General features: G+C 46.6%; 2 protein-coding genes across 3 annotated transcripts in view; one reads left to right on the top strand and one right to left on the bottom strand.

The window, feature by feature from the left end:
* Positions 1–3,005, top strand: part of BACE1 (beta-site APP-cleaving enzyme 1) — a 46,440-nt gene extending 43,435 nt beyond the window's left edge. The window contains exons 8-9 of the mRNA XM_006761560.2: positions 74–245; positions 923–3,005. Coding sequence (XP_006761623.1) covers positions 74–245; positions 923–1,164 — 414 coding nt within the window. The 3' untranslated portion in view covers positions 1,165–3,005. The remainder of the gene's footprint in view (positions 1–73; positions 246–922) is intronic.
* A 1,825-nt stretch (positions 3,006–4,830) lies between these two features.
* The window catches only part of RNF214 (ring finger protein 214), a 62,698-nt gene continuing 53,500 nt past the window's right edge, over positions 4,831–14,028 (bottom strand). The window contains exons 7-15 of one of the 2 annotated variants that reach the window (XM_006761555.2): positions 9,090–9,186; positions 8,825–8,913; positions 8,142–8,232; positions 7,844–7,942; positions 7,304–7,680; positions 7,071–7,203; positions 6,754–6,858; positions 6,361–6,456; positions 4,831–5,414 (exon numbers count right to left, since the gene is read on the bottom strand). In XM_006761555.2, coding sequence (XP_006761618.1) covers positions 5,349–5,414; positions 6,361–6,456; positions 6,754–6,858; positions 7,071–7,203; positions 7,304–7,680; positions 7,844–7,942; positions 8,142–8,232; positions 8,825–8,913; positions 9,090–9,186 — 1,153 coding nt within the window. In that variant the 3' untranslated portion in view covers positions 4,831–5,348. The remainder of the gene's footprint in view (positions 5,415–6,360; positions 6,457–6,753; positions 6,859–7,070; positions 7,204–7,303; positions 7,681–7,843; positions 7,943–8,141; positions 8,233–8,824; positions 8,914–9,089; positions 9,187–14,028) is intronic. The other variant, XM_006761554.2, reaches the window with a different exon arrangement.

Below are 14,028 nucleotides of genomic sequence, written 5' to 3'. Positions count from 1 at the left end.
CAGCCACTAGAAGGCAGAGGTGGGGTGCAGGTGGAGCGAGGAAGACACTAACGCTTTGACTCCTTATCCTTAGCAATACCTGCGGCCAGTGGAGGATGTGGCCACATCCCAAGACGACTGCTACAAGTTCGCCGTCTCCCAGTCGTCCACGGGCACCGTCCTGGGAGCTGTCGTCATGGAGGGCTTCTACGTGGTCTTTGATAGGGCGAGAAAGCGGATCGGCTTTGCTGTCAGCGCTTGCCATGGTGAGCGCCAGGGTGCGGGTCTATCCATGTCTCCCCTGCCCAGCAGGCAGCAGATCTGGGCCCCGCCAGTCTGGGAGGGAGGAACAGTTGCCTCGAGCCAGAGTCAACAGGTTGTGCCAAAGCCAGAGGCAGCGCCTAAGCTTCCCACTGCCTGGCGTGGTGACCCTGCCTGCTTGGGAGCTTCTGCTAGACGCCAGGAGCAGCAAGAGCTGTCAGGCACCTGGAGGATGGAGGAGCTCAAGAGCAACAGGCTACAGTGTCCCTGCCACCTGCCGGAGGGGAGCTTAAATGCCATTTCAGAATGGTAGCGGGTGCCCTGCCCAGGCTTCTCAGTGGTTAGAGCACTGGCCCATACACCAAAGGGTCATGGGTTCGATTCCCAGCCCCAGCCAGGGCATGTGTGGGAGGCAGCTAATTGACGTGTCTCACATCGATGTTTCTCTCTCCCTCCCCCTTCTCCTCTCTTAAAAAAAAATAATGGAAAAAAATATTGAGTGAGGATTAACAAACAAAAGGTCACTGTTCTCTGTGGCCTGGAGGAGATGTGCCACCACCTGGCACTGCTTTCTACAGCTCCTCGGGGCCAATTTCAAGGCCCGGTCGGGAGGTCCTTTTCTTGCATAATCCAAACTGCGGTGTGAAACTGAACTGCCTGCTCACATCTGCCCTTTCTCCAGTGCACGACGAGTTCAGGACGGCGGCGGTGGAAGGCCCGTTTGTCACCCTGGACATGATGGACTGTGGCTACAACATCCCACAGACAGATGAGTCGACCCTCATGACCATAGCCTACGTCATGGCCGCCATCTGCGCCCTCTTCATGCTGCCACTCTGCCTCATGGTGTGCCAGTGGCGCTGCCTCCGCTGCCTGCGCCACCAGCACGATGACTTTGCTGATGACATCTCCCTGCTGAAGTGAGGAGGCCCATGAGCAGAAGACAGAGCATCCCCTGGACCATCTGGGTGATTGGTTCGACTTGGTCACAAAGAAAGAGATGGCACCTGTGGCCAGAGCACCTCAGGACCCTTACCCACCCACCAAATGCCTCTGCTTGACAGAGGAGGAGGAGCTGGCAAGGTGGGTTGCAGGGACTGCACCTGCAGGAAACAGGACAGGGAAGAGACACGCTCTGGTGGCAGGAATATGTCACCTCAAACTTGAGTTGGGAAATTCTGCTGCTTGGAACTTCAGCCTGATCTTTGCCCACCATCCCTTCCAACCTCCAACCCAAAGCATTCCCCTTTCCTCTTCCAGAGTGGGGGCATTCCACCGGTCACCCCGGGGTGTCCACAGGGCCCAGCCTTGCTTCCCTGCTGGCCCAAGGCAGTAGGAGCAAATGCACAGTTAGCTTTTGCTTTAGAGATAGAACTGTATCAATGAGCTTAACATTGGTGCAAAGACTGCCTCTTGAATTAAACAAAAAAATAACCTGACTGAATGTTTGTTCAAATGGTTGGAAGAGGAAGAGAGGGAGTGTGAAGACAGGGGACACTGGGATGGAAGCAGGAGAGGTAGAAAGGACACCACCAGCTCCTGTTTTAGGCTCCACCTCCAAGACAGAACCCTCTCGTAAACAGGTGTTGCTTCCCAGAGTTTTCTTTGCTGTGTTTGCAGCCTATCAAAAGGGAGGTGGGAAGAAGGGCTTATTTGCCAAATAGCTCTTTTTAGCTTTTAAATTAAAAGTGTCCACTAAGAAGTTCCATCTAACAAATGAATTTCTACCTTATTGATTCCACTTGGACGCTTTGCTCTACAAACGCTCGGTAGCCGTGTAACGTCCAAACCCTCCCAAACCCCAGGCGTCCTCTGGGAAAGCAATGGGAACAAAGCAACTGAGCGGGGCTGGGCCTCGTCTTCCTGGGCACCTATCCACTCCCTCCCCTACCGAGACCTCGGAGCTCTGCAGCTGAGGTGCTAAGAACAGACAGGAGCGCTCTACTATCTAATAATCCTCGAAAGCGGAATCCTAAAGATTCATTTCACGGGCACAGGGGTGATGCCCTTTACCCGCCTGGAGTTCTTCCTGTTCAGCTGTAAGATCTTTACATAACACAGAGCCGTTTCATTGCCTTCTCACCCTAGGTCTCAGCCGCCACGTATTTGGCTAAGGCATCCCCAGTGGCACAAGTATTGGAGCCAGAATGTCAGAACATAGGGCTCGTTGACTATAGCACCGTTACCTTCAGTGTCCAGGCTGCCTGGAGAGGATGGGGCCTCGACTTCCTTCCTTTTCCACAAGAGCCCCTCAATTTCCTTTTCTCCTGTCCTGCTCTCTACGCCCCACTCCTAATAGTACTTGGGTATCCAGGCTAGTTCTTGCGCTAAGTACTGGGGACGAAGTTCATTTCCTATCCGTTCTAACACAGTCAACTATGATACCAGTGTTAGTGGAAAGCAAATTTCCCCGGTATACCCCCTGGGCCTCATTCCTCTGTGGTCTGCACCCTGCTTCCAGGGAAGGGGCCTGCTGAGTGTGAATTACCTGAGGGAGAGGGAACTACAAGGAGGGCCCCTGGAATCCTGGCTTCAGCCAGCTGCCACAAGCCATACACAATAAATCAAGAACACCGAGTCGTAGTTTCTATCTGGACTCTCTTCACTCCCCTGCACCTGGTGCTGCTTGGCTGACAGGAACACCCCAGAACCACACAGACTGACAGGAAGACTGGAGACTGTCCGCTTCCAGCTCGGAACTTACTGTGTAAATAAACTTCCAGAATTGTTACCGTGAAATAAAAATGCCGCATTCTGCTTTAAAATTTCTACCCATGTTGGGAAAACTGGCTTTCCCCAAGTCTTCCAGAGCACAGAAGTTAGCCCCTTCATTAGTAAGCCCCACTATCCTCCTTTCCTTCCAGAGAAAACTTGGGCTCTCTTTTAAGAGTAACTTCCTTTCTATCCTGGAACTACAAACTCTAAGTGTAAAAAAAAATTTGTTTTGACAACAGCTTCTTGCTTGCAAAAATAAGTATTCTATATCTCTATTTTTAAATCTATTCCAGAAAAATGACTGTCCCATCTCTCCTCACTGCACTAGGCCCTTTCCTGTTGGTGTGCATGGCTTTAGCACTGCAGGCCAAGGGACAGAGGGATGAAGGGACAGAGGGAGAACAAGGCTGGCCCAGACTCAGGGCTGCTTTCTGACTGACATTGACTAAGAAGAGAGCAGCGATGCGGCCCCAGGTCCATGCACGCCTCTCCCCACACTGTCCTCCAGCTACAGATGGCTTTCCAGGTTTCTACCAGGAAGCAGTTAAGCCCCTTACTCCCTCCTTTGGCTTCAAAGATTTGTGGAAAAGGAACAGAATATTCTTTATACTTCCTGAAAAGCACTGCAGGTGGCCATGGGCTGCTGCAAAATTGAAGGGAAATAAGATATTAAGATAACAAGATGAAAATGACTCTCCCACCTTCCCCCGCCAAGGGAAAGAACAAAGGAGCTAGTCTTCCATTGGCGTCTTCCCTTCCCCGACAGCTACCGCACTGGAGTCATGCAAGTCCCATCAACCAAGGCAAGTAGGTTATCTGACCTCTGCAGAGGGGCGCATGTAGGCCATCCCAGTGACCCGACAAGATGCCAAGGAGCTCTTGGGAGATCTAGCTGCTCCCTCACACTAATGCCAGTTAACAAACCGGGGCAGTAGGAGAAGACAAAGAGTATGTCCATGAGCTGACAGGCAAGGATGAAACAAAGAAGGAAAAGAGTAGCAGAAACGGAGAGGAGAGAATTTAGATGGATATGCAAGGAAAAGTCTTTGCTACCCTAGTGGACTGCTAGTGTGAGCATTTCCACGTCCCAGAAATAAAAAAATTCAGCTGTTGGTGATATATTAATCTCCTTCCCCTGGAGCTATTCTTTAAAAAATTAACACTTCGTTTTTAGTTGTTTAATTCCACAGAGAAGAGTGCTGAAGTCACTTCTGGTAAGAGTAAAGGTAAGAGGATGCGAAAGCTCTAACAGAGCCCCAGCGTTTCGGGGTACAAGCCAGAAAAGCTCAGAGGCAGAGGGGAACACTGATCTGGTTCTGGGTGGCTACTCAGAGAACACATGACTTCTCAACCCCAAACCCACCTCCCTTCCCAGCACTGGGGTCTCCATCTTCCCCGGGGCAGAAACACATGTCCCCCATAGCTCTCTTGCTCCAAAAATGAAAGCCCAGCATCTCAAGATCATTCTGAAAATAATTTTGCACAGACATCTCTCCTCAACTGTGCCTGCCTGGAGCGCATCCAAGTCACCAAACAACTTGGCTGTGAACGACTGCCTTAACCTTCAGGGGGAGGGTTAGCCAGACAAGAAGACCAGAGGGAAGGGAAGAGGGAGGCCTCTGTAAGGCTGGCCGCGTCGGTGGTGGCTTCCGGAGCAGACCTTCAGATGGTGCTAGTTTCTGAAGAGACAACTACTGAGGAAGTGGGGTGAACAGAAGTGAGGGCGTGGGGAACTGGGACCTGGTTATGCTGTTACTCCTGGACTGTGAATTTTGCTGTTGTAAAACAGAATATTCTGTAAACAAAGCCTATGTACAAAACATAAGCATTAACACAGTAAAATACTCAGTGAAAAGTCAAACTCTTAGGGTTACATTTTTTTCCTCAATCAGTCTCATTTCATCCGTTTGGAGAGTTGCTAGGACACCAAGGCTTCCAAAGGCTTTCCGTAGTCAAGGCAGCCGGCCGGACAGAGGGTGAGCACCAAGGTTCAAATCTGCACACATAAACCTTAGGAAATGGACTAGTGGTTGAGCCAAATCAAAGCAGGATAGCCTTAGAGCCACAGCAGCTTCCTAATGGTTTTTATACTGTATTTGAAAACAGCCTTAGGCAGGAATTTCATAATTTCAAGGCCAAACTAAATATCATCTTAGCTACAATCTGCATCCCCCTAAAGGAATTGCAAACTGAGGGGGACAGACCATTTTTGCATAATATACATACTTTCATTACGAACATGTGAATACAGACTTTCTATACACACATTTCCTATATAATAAAAATGTACATGGCATGAGTATACGTCACTGTATAAATATAGAGTTTTAGAAATCTTGAACCCGCGCTTCCTGTTCACATCAGCTTCTCTTCTTCCTCCCCAATCAGGTCCATCATTTAAGAGTTGGGCAAAAGGGACAAGTGTCATTTGTGTTGGTCTGGGCCCAGAATTTGATGCACTGGAAATAAAGAAAGACACACCTCAGGTTTATCTGGAAAGATGGAGGGAGGGAGGGAAGGAGTGCTATTACGGTTCAATGGGTCTAAGGACTACTTACTAAGTCACCTCCAAAAGAATCTTCAGAGGTGGACCTGTCCTTTCATAGGGAACATTAACAACCTGCTAATAACAGTGTGCAGCTGCTTTTTGTTGAATATCTAGGCTGTTCCTTCTAATGATCCATTCAGGCTTAGATGAACTTCCATCTGCTAATACACATCACCTAAAATCTTATTCAGGGTTTTCCCTTACCAAGAACTTAGATGTAAATTCAGTTCCTACCTACTGTTAAAACACAATGAACGAAATATAGTAAAAAAGGAATCATCCCTGCTGCTATTAACTCTGCTTGGTAACAGTAAGTGATGGGAATGATCGTCAGTGTGGAAAGATAATCTCTAATAGACTTCAATTCTGTTAATGGAGTTACTAATTTCATACCCAGGCTCTCTATTCCATTTCTCTCATCTAAGCGGTCTTCTGACAATGCTGTATTTGAAACAACAGTTAGATGTGTATATCTTATTGTCAGTTTCTCAAGAAAGTGACCTTTCAGAGCTCTGGTACAAACTGCTTATCAAGTCTCCTAAGGGAACAGAGTAAAAGGAAGCTGGAAGATCCCAGCTGCAGTATCCTAAATTCTGCTGATGCTTAAGCCACAAGTTACTAAAAACCTTATGTTTAGGTTTTGTTTTGTTAATCCACACCTGAGGATATGTCTACATGCCCAGACCCCGGAGGGAGTGGGGGTTGAAGCCACGGGCTGAGGCTCTCACCACCTGGAACATTGGCCAGGGCAATATGTTTAGATATTAATGCTGAGCATCAACACTAAAATGTGCAAGAGAAATTCTCAGTTGTCAGTAAATAAAGAGTTGGAAATGGGGAAGGAATGTGGCACCCACCTCTTTATGTAACACGTGGGTACATGCCATTGGATGCAGCTCGCTGGGCTGGACCAGCTTCTGGCACATGAGACACAGCTTACAGGTGGCTGGAGCCTGCAGAACAGAGGAGGACGGGCAAAGGGTAAGACAATAAGAAACCTCTGGGTCTCCTTCCCTTTCATGCCCATGACTCCACCTAGTGTTTCCATTCAACAAAAAGATTTTACACCAGAAGAAGTAAAAGTTCAAATACAGGTTCTTGCCAAAAGTACGTACATTTTCCCAGTTGTGGCTGCCAACAGCCCGGCTGATGAGAAATGATTTCCTCCTACCCTCCATCTGTAAACCAGCCCTCCCACTGACATCACTCCCCACCTTTACATCCTAGTTTTCAAAGAAAATGAGTCTTACATGTGAAGACCTTCCAGGATATGAAACTTGTGCAGAAGGCAAGAACATTGGGGTATTGATTTGGGCCAATGGAGCAGGGAACAAGGCCCGGATCCGACCGAGTGGCTGTGGGAGAAACATTGTGAGAGTAAGGAAAGAGTCTGAGTCACAGAGCATGTAACTAAAGAAATCACTTAGCTCCCAGCCCAGCAAAGGAAGAAAACAGACTGGGCACTCCTGGCTGCAGCAAGTGCTTCCCTCCCCAAGTTTTTCTCAAAACTGCCTCTTCCTCAACATCTCAGCAGGTCTGCGCTCTTCCCCCCAGTACCTTGTCTTACCTGAGCACTTGCTGCCACTCGCTCATGTTCTGCCAGTCGTGCAGCTACCAACTGGATCAGTTCCTCCATGGTCAGGCCTGCCATGGTGGTACGTGCCGTCTTGATTTGCTGAAGAATGTTGGTCATCTGGGCCCTAAAAAGGGGGGAGATATTTTGTTATACTCGTAGGGAACATCCATAAACCTCTCCTATGCCCCTCTGACAATTTTTTATTAGTCCTTAAAGACACTTACTTATTGCATTGTGGGAACCGAGCCAGCAGTTTTTCCAGGATCTTCTCTAGTTTGTCTACTGGTTGGGGCCGGGGAGTTTCAGTAGAAGCCTTAACACCGCCCAGGCCTGGGGGAGGCGGGATGGAGGCGGCAGGGGGCATGTGTGGACCATGGGAGCCAACAAGGGAACCCAAGCCAGGGCTATTTCTCCCATGGGAGCCAGGAATGGGTGGGGAAGGCTGGTTGGGCTGGGAAAGGGCAGGGTTCAGGATGGGGAAAGACAAGGAACGGGGATCTGCACTGGGCATAACCATGGGCATTGTGACCTGCCCAATGGAGAAGGGCATCCGAGGAACCAAAGAGGGATTGGGCTGAAACACCTGAAGCATGAAGTCTGTCTGCAGAGGGGAAGAGGTGGAGGATGCAAGAAAAAGGGAGAAATCAATGAGCAACTCTTACACCAAAGAAAACCAGCAATAACCGGTATCTTCTTTACAAAAACAAGTGAAGGCCTCTGGTTTTGTCACAGAAAGCCTGACCACCCAAAACCTGCATTCTTACCTCGGACGGGGGCGGAGGCAGAGTGGGAGTAGGGATCTGAGGAAGGCTGCTCAGCTTGGCCCCATTCCGCACTAGCTGGATGTGACTATTAAACTGGTCCTAGAAAGGAGGAAAGGAAGGGATGAGCCTTCACTGACGAGCTGAGCGAGCCTCCCTAGAAAGACAGCACCCACCATCCAGTCTGAAGAGAACAGAGGGAGCGGCAGATAAGCTCTTGTGGCAAAGCAGAAGGTCCCTGCCCCTCACCAGCTTAAGCACAGCCTAACTCAGACTCAGTGCTCCCCATTACTACACTTACCCGAACATTCTTTTTCATCATCCGAACTCCATTCAGTCTTGTCTCCCACTCCTGTTTGGAACGAACTGTGTCTAGTGTTGGGGGAGTTGACCTTTCAAGAAACCAACAGAAATTTACAGAATTAAAGAAAACCTAACTCTCAACGCTCTGAGATAGCCTAAAAGGAATGGCCAATGGACCGGAAAGAAGAGGTCGAACCAGATGGAAGAGAAGGCCAGGGATCTAGGTCGTGTGCCTCACTTTATCTCCAGCATCTTTTAAGCCAAGTATTGGAGAAAGAGAACCAACCACTGAGACAGGGGTCTTATCTGCCTGAGAAGGCCACAGGGTCCTGCAGATTCCATGGCAAGAAGAGAAATGACTACATAAGAAACAAATCGCCAAGGATATTTGATATGCTTCCATAGCATAAAAGATACTGTTTATACAACTGGGAATAATACAATAGAAAACACAAAACGAAAAGACTGCAGAGAGGAAGAGTTAGAGAATGCAGAAGTTAGAATACAGGAAGAGAAATCACGGAACAATTACTACTGCACAGACAGGAATGACCTTGAAATTCCTGTGATGATACAGCAAGTGCCAGACTAGCTGGCGTAGGGTTTCAAACCCTTAAGAAATCAAAACAAAATCCACAACACTGCAGGAGCACTAACATTCTAGAATGGGACGATACCTACTTGAGGTAAGTAAGGTGCAGCTCTGCCTCTTTTTCGGCTTCTTCTAGCTTCAACACCAGCAATTCTTTCCGACTCTCTAGTGATAAGATCTAGGAAGACCACACACACATACTTGATTAATTTTAAATATACAGAGCTTAGTTAACAAAATACTTAGTGACTATATGGTGTAATACTTACATGGCTTACTGGTTAATGCTATATCAAAAGGATTTATCATCGGGAAGCCCAAAATCAAAGCCTTCAATATAGCAACTCTTCTCACCTCTGCCTTCCAGGCCCGTTCTGTCTCTTCCATAATGTTCTGATTTATTTCACCATCCTGATTCTTCAGTCTATCCAGTTCCATTTCCCACACCTCTCTGGAAGATAAGAAATGAAGAACAAGACTAAGGGGAGAAAGACAGCAAGGCAAAGTAAAACCCAAAATTAGTCTGCCAAGTATGTTACAGGAAGTCTTACTCTAAGTAGTAACTATAGATATAGACAAATAATGTTTCAAGTAGTCTGTAATTGCACAAAGGCAAGTAAAATCTGAACGTTAAAATGTTCACATCTCCACTTGCTAAAATAAGGTTACCCACGCCAGGAAAAAGAGTGTCCTTGGAACTAAAACCCACTGCAGGTAAAATGTCCTTCTATGATCAAGGAGGGCTCAAAATCATTATGGCATCCGTCTTATTCCCAACTTATCTGGAGAACGCAGGACGAAAAACAGGGATCCATTTAACACTAATCTCTAAGTCACCTCTAAGCACAGTTACTGGGTTACTGACGTTACTAATCTCTCAGCTGCAGTGAACATTCTTCAACAGGAAGAAACCTTCTCTTTAGATTTCAGGACTTCACACTCCCATCCGTCTCCTCCCTGACACTCCCACCCCTGGAGTGTAATATCCACACTGGGTTAGGAGGACAGCTGCCTGTCTGTCTAGTACTGAAGGATTTCCCAGGATGGGGGACAATGAAGGGACAGAGCCAGCAAAAGAAATTCCTTATATTACACTTGATTGCAATCAGCTTTATGGCTGAAATGAACAGGATTATCCAAATCAGTCGACAGAATAATATAGAAAAGTTTAAATTATTTTAAAAAGGTGAAAAGGTTGAAAAGAGCTACATCTTTAAAATGTTCCCAGTTTTCTTCAGTGAGAGAAACAGTTTTATTCATTCCTCTTCTGTGTTCTTAGTAGCCTATGTATTTACTTAAATTGTTGCAGTCTCTTCTTTCGCTTGACCCAATGCTCCACGCATCCTGTGCTCTGCTTCACAGATAAAGTATTGGTGTGTTTGTGCGTGTGTATGTGTCATACACATATTCACTGATTCACTAACAGGCGTCTGCCCCTCTACTAACAAGGTCTATTTAATGTAACAGAAATGATTAGGTGGGCATTTTCTTCCTTAATCCCCATGTGTTGTGCTCCTCAAACTAACTTCCTGTCAGAGGAAAAATTCTCTAATAGTTATTTAGACAAAGGTTTACAGTAGATGTGTTTTCCTGCTATAACACAAATTCCTCAAGTTAAAAGATATATGAGAAGTCAAAATTCCCTTAGCATAAGAATATGTAAAATACGTTGTGGGGTCAATCCATGATTTCTTTAGCCTACCAGTCACTCTTTGACAAAGATAATTATAGGTAAACATTAGTTGCCTTCTTTGATCAATGTTATCCTTGAAGATTATAGATGCTCACTGAATATCTCTAACTTCATTAAATACATTTGTCAACGACAGATAGACACTTATATTAGAAAAATCCTTCTACCATGCCCATGGAGACATTCCACATATTCACACACACAGCTTTTCCTTTGGGCATTTGGCCACATCTACTTCGTTGGATCCAACAAGACAAAAGGGACTACTAGCAACCACAACAACAACTGCTAGCAAACAACTTTAAAAAATCATAAAAATGCCCAGCCTTATATGTTAACTAACCTGTAACATATACCAGATTTCATTTCACTAAAGAGTACTACTACCTGCAACCTATGCTAGAAAAAAATCAGTTCCCTAGATAGTAAAAAGAAATCCTCGGTAGAAGAGAAACAGTGCACTGAGTCTATTGTAACCTTTTATTTTTACTTATTTTTTTATTGATTTTAGAGAGGGAAGAAGGGGAAGGGGGGAGGGAGGGAAGGAGGGGGAGAGAGGGAGAGAAGGAGAGAGAGAGAGAGAGAGAGAGAGGAATAGAAACACCGATGTGAGAGAGATACATACGTCCCGACTAGAGATACATCCGACTAGAGATGGAACCCACAACCTAGGTATGTGCTATGACTAGGAATTGAACCCTTGACCTTCTGGAGCATGGGATGACGCTCCAATCAACTGAGCCACACCAGCCAGGGCTATTGTAACTTTTTAAATGCTTCATTGAATTTCTTTCAAGTCCCATGTTTCTATTATTTTAATAGCTAGTTCAGGGAATCAACAGTTCAAATGAATAAATCCTACCAGAAGCCTGACTTATTGTAGGCCCCAATGTTTGCATCATAATTTAAAAATTAATTTTATTTTTGATCAGGTAAATAATACAAATTATAAAAAGTTTAGAAATACAAAACATAAAGAATATAAAGCCCTAGCCTGTTTGGCTCAGTGGATAGAGCATCAGTTCTTGGACTGAAGAGTCCCGGGTTCAATTCCGGTCAAGGGCATGTACCTTGATGCAAGTCTTGATCCCCAGGCCTGTTGGGGGCTTGTGTGGGAGGCAACCAATTGACATGTCTCTCTCACATTGCTATTTCTCTCTCTGTCTCTCTCCCTCCCTTTCACTCTTTCTAAAAATCAATGGAGAAATATCCTCAGGTGATGATTAACAACAACAATAAAGAATATAACAAAGGTTTTAACTCTTCTATTTATTGGTTGTATAAACCTAGATAAGTTAATCTTTCTTAGGCGTCAGTTTCATCTGAAAAATGAGTAGTACCTATATCACGGGATTCATGGGAAAGTTCCCTGAGAAAACACACATAAAGAATTTAATATAGTGCCCAAAACATGGGATGTATCAAAAAATACTTTTTTTAAGTATTCTTAACTCAATTTCTCACAATTACACTACTAATGAGGAACGATTGTTATACTTCTTTCCAGCCTTTTCAAATAGATATTTATATAAGTACTAGAGGCTCAGTGCATGGATCCATGTACTGGTGGGGTCCCTCAGCCTGGCCTGAGCCCTCTCATAACCCTCTCATAACCAGCAGTCTGACATCCCCCAAGGGATGTAGTAGTGCGCAAAGCGGCAGGTGGCTGGGAGGAGCCTGAGCCCAGGGCCGGGCACTACACTGCTCCCGCTCATCCCAGCCCTGCTTGGTAGCACTGCTGTGGAGCCGGGAGAAGCTTGCACTGCCACAGCTGCACTCGCCAGCAGTGAGCCCAGTGTCTGGCGCCTGTAGGTCAGCTGAGCGGCGCTCCTGCTGTGGGAATGCACAGACCACCAGGGGGCAGCTCCTGCATTAAGCATCTGCCCCCAAATAGTCAGTACACATCGACTGGTTGCTTAGGGTTTTATATAGACTAGAGGCCCAGTGCATGGATTCGTGCACTGGTGGGGTTCCTCAGCATGGCCTGCGCCCTCTCGCAATACAGGACTCCTTGGGGGATGCCGGACTGTTGGTTTCGGCCAGGAACCTGTGGTGTTCGGGCTGAAATCGACAGTCTGACATCCCCTGAGGAATGTAGTAGTGCACGAAGTGGCAGGTGGCTGGGGAGGAGTCCTAACGCGGGCCGGGCACCACGCCGTGGCAGCTCAGTACCGCTTCCAAGGAGGCAGGAGAGGCTCACATTGCTGCAGCTGCGCTCGCTAGCCATGAGCCCCAGCATCTGGTGCCCATCAGCTCAGCGGTGCTCCCACTGTGGGAGTGCCCTGACCACCAGGGGGCAGCTCCTGCATTGAGCGTCTGCCCCTGGTGGTCAGTGCATGTCATAGTGACCGGTCAAACAGTAGAACGGTAGACCAGTCGCTTAGGGTTTTATATTACCCTATATAATAAAAGGCTAATATGCAAATCAACCGAACGGCAGAACAACTGGTAGCTATGATGTGCACTGACCACCAGGGGGCAGACGCTCGACGCAGGAGCTGCCCCTGGTGGTCAGTGAGCTCCCACAGGGGGAGTGTCACTCAGCCAGAAGCCCTGAGCTGGGCTCATGGCTGGCAAACACAGTGGTGGTGGCAGGAGAGGCTCCCGCCTCCATGGCAGTGCTAAGGATGTCTGACTGCTGGCTTAGGCCGGCTGCCTGTCAGTCAGACATCTCCTAAGGGCTCCCGGACTGCGAGGGGCACAGGCTTGGCTGAGGGACCCCCCTCCCCAACCTAGTGCACAAATTTCGTGCACCAGGCCTCTAGTAGATACATAATGTACAAATCCATTGTATGTTTCTCAACAAAGAATGCAATATTTATCTTATAGCCTAAGTGGCCATCAGCAGATGAATGGATTAGAAAACTGTGGTACATCTACATGACAGAATACTATGCTGCTATAAAAAAGAAGGAATTTTTGCCATTTGTGACAGCATGGATGGAACTGGAGAGCATTATGCTAAGTGAAATAAGCCAGTCAGAGAAAGAAAAATACCACATGATCTCACTCATTTATGGATAATTAAGACCATTATAAACTGATGAGCAAAAATAGACACAGAGGCAGAGCAACATCGAACAGACTGTCAAACTACAGCGGGAAGGCTGGGGAGGGTAGGGAGGTGGGGGGGCGGGTAAGAGATCAACCAAAGGACTTGTATGCATGCATACGAGCATAACAAATGGACACAAGACACTGAGGGGCATGGGAGGCTAGGGGAGGGTCAAGAGGAGAAAAAAAAGGAGACATATATAACACCCTTTGTAATACTTTAAGCAATAAAACAATAAAAAGATATTTATCTTACTCTTTCAGCCTCATGTATTTTTCTGTATCATTAAGTATTTTTCAAAAACATCTTCCTTCAGAGAAACTAAAATAAATGTAGTATACACTTGTTCCACCACAAGTTCTGGTGGAAATCAGGTGATTTTTTTTATTTATTTATTTATTTATTTATTTATTTATTTATTTATAAAAGCAAGCAAGAATGTATTGACTGCAGCAAAAACACACTTAGGACAGTGAAACAAGAAAGGGCATAGAAGAAGCAATGGGAGAACCCAGGCTGGGCTGCTGTGGCTCACTGGGACATGG

This window comes from Myotis davidii, unplaced genomic scaffold, assembly GCF_000327345.1.
Source record: "Myotis davidii unplaced genomic scaffold, ASM32734v1 scaffold97, whole genome shotgun sequence".
NCBI lineage: Eukaryota > Metazoa > Chordata > Mammalia > Chiroptera > Vespertilionidae > Myotis > Myotis davidii.
Note: the sequence above shows the minus strand (reverse complement) of the source record. Positions and strands in the feature narration are given on the sequence as shown.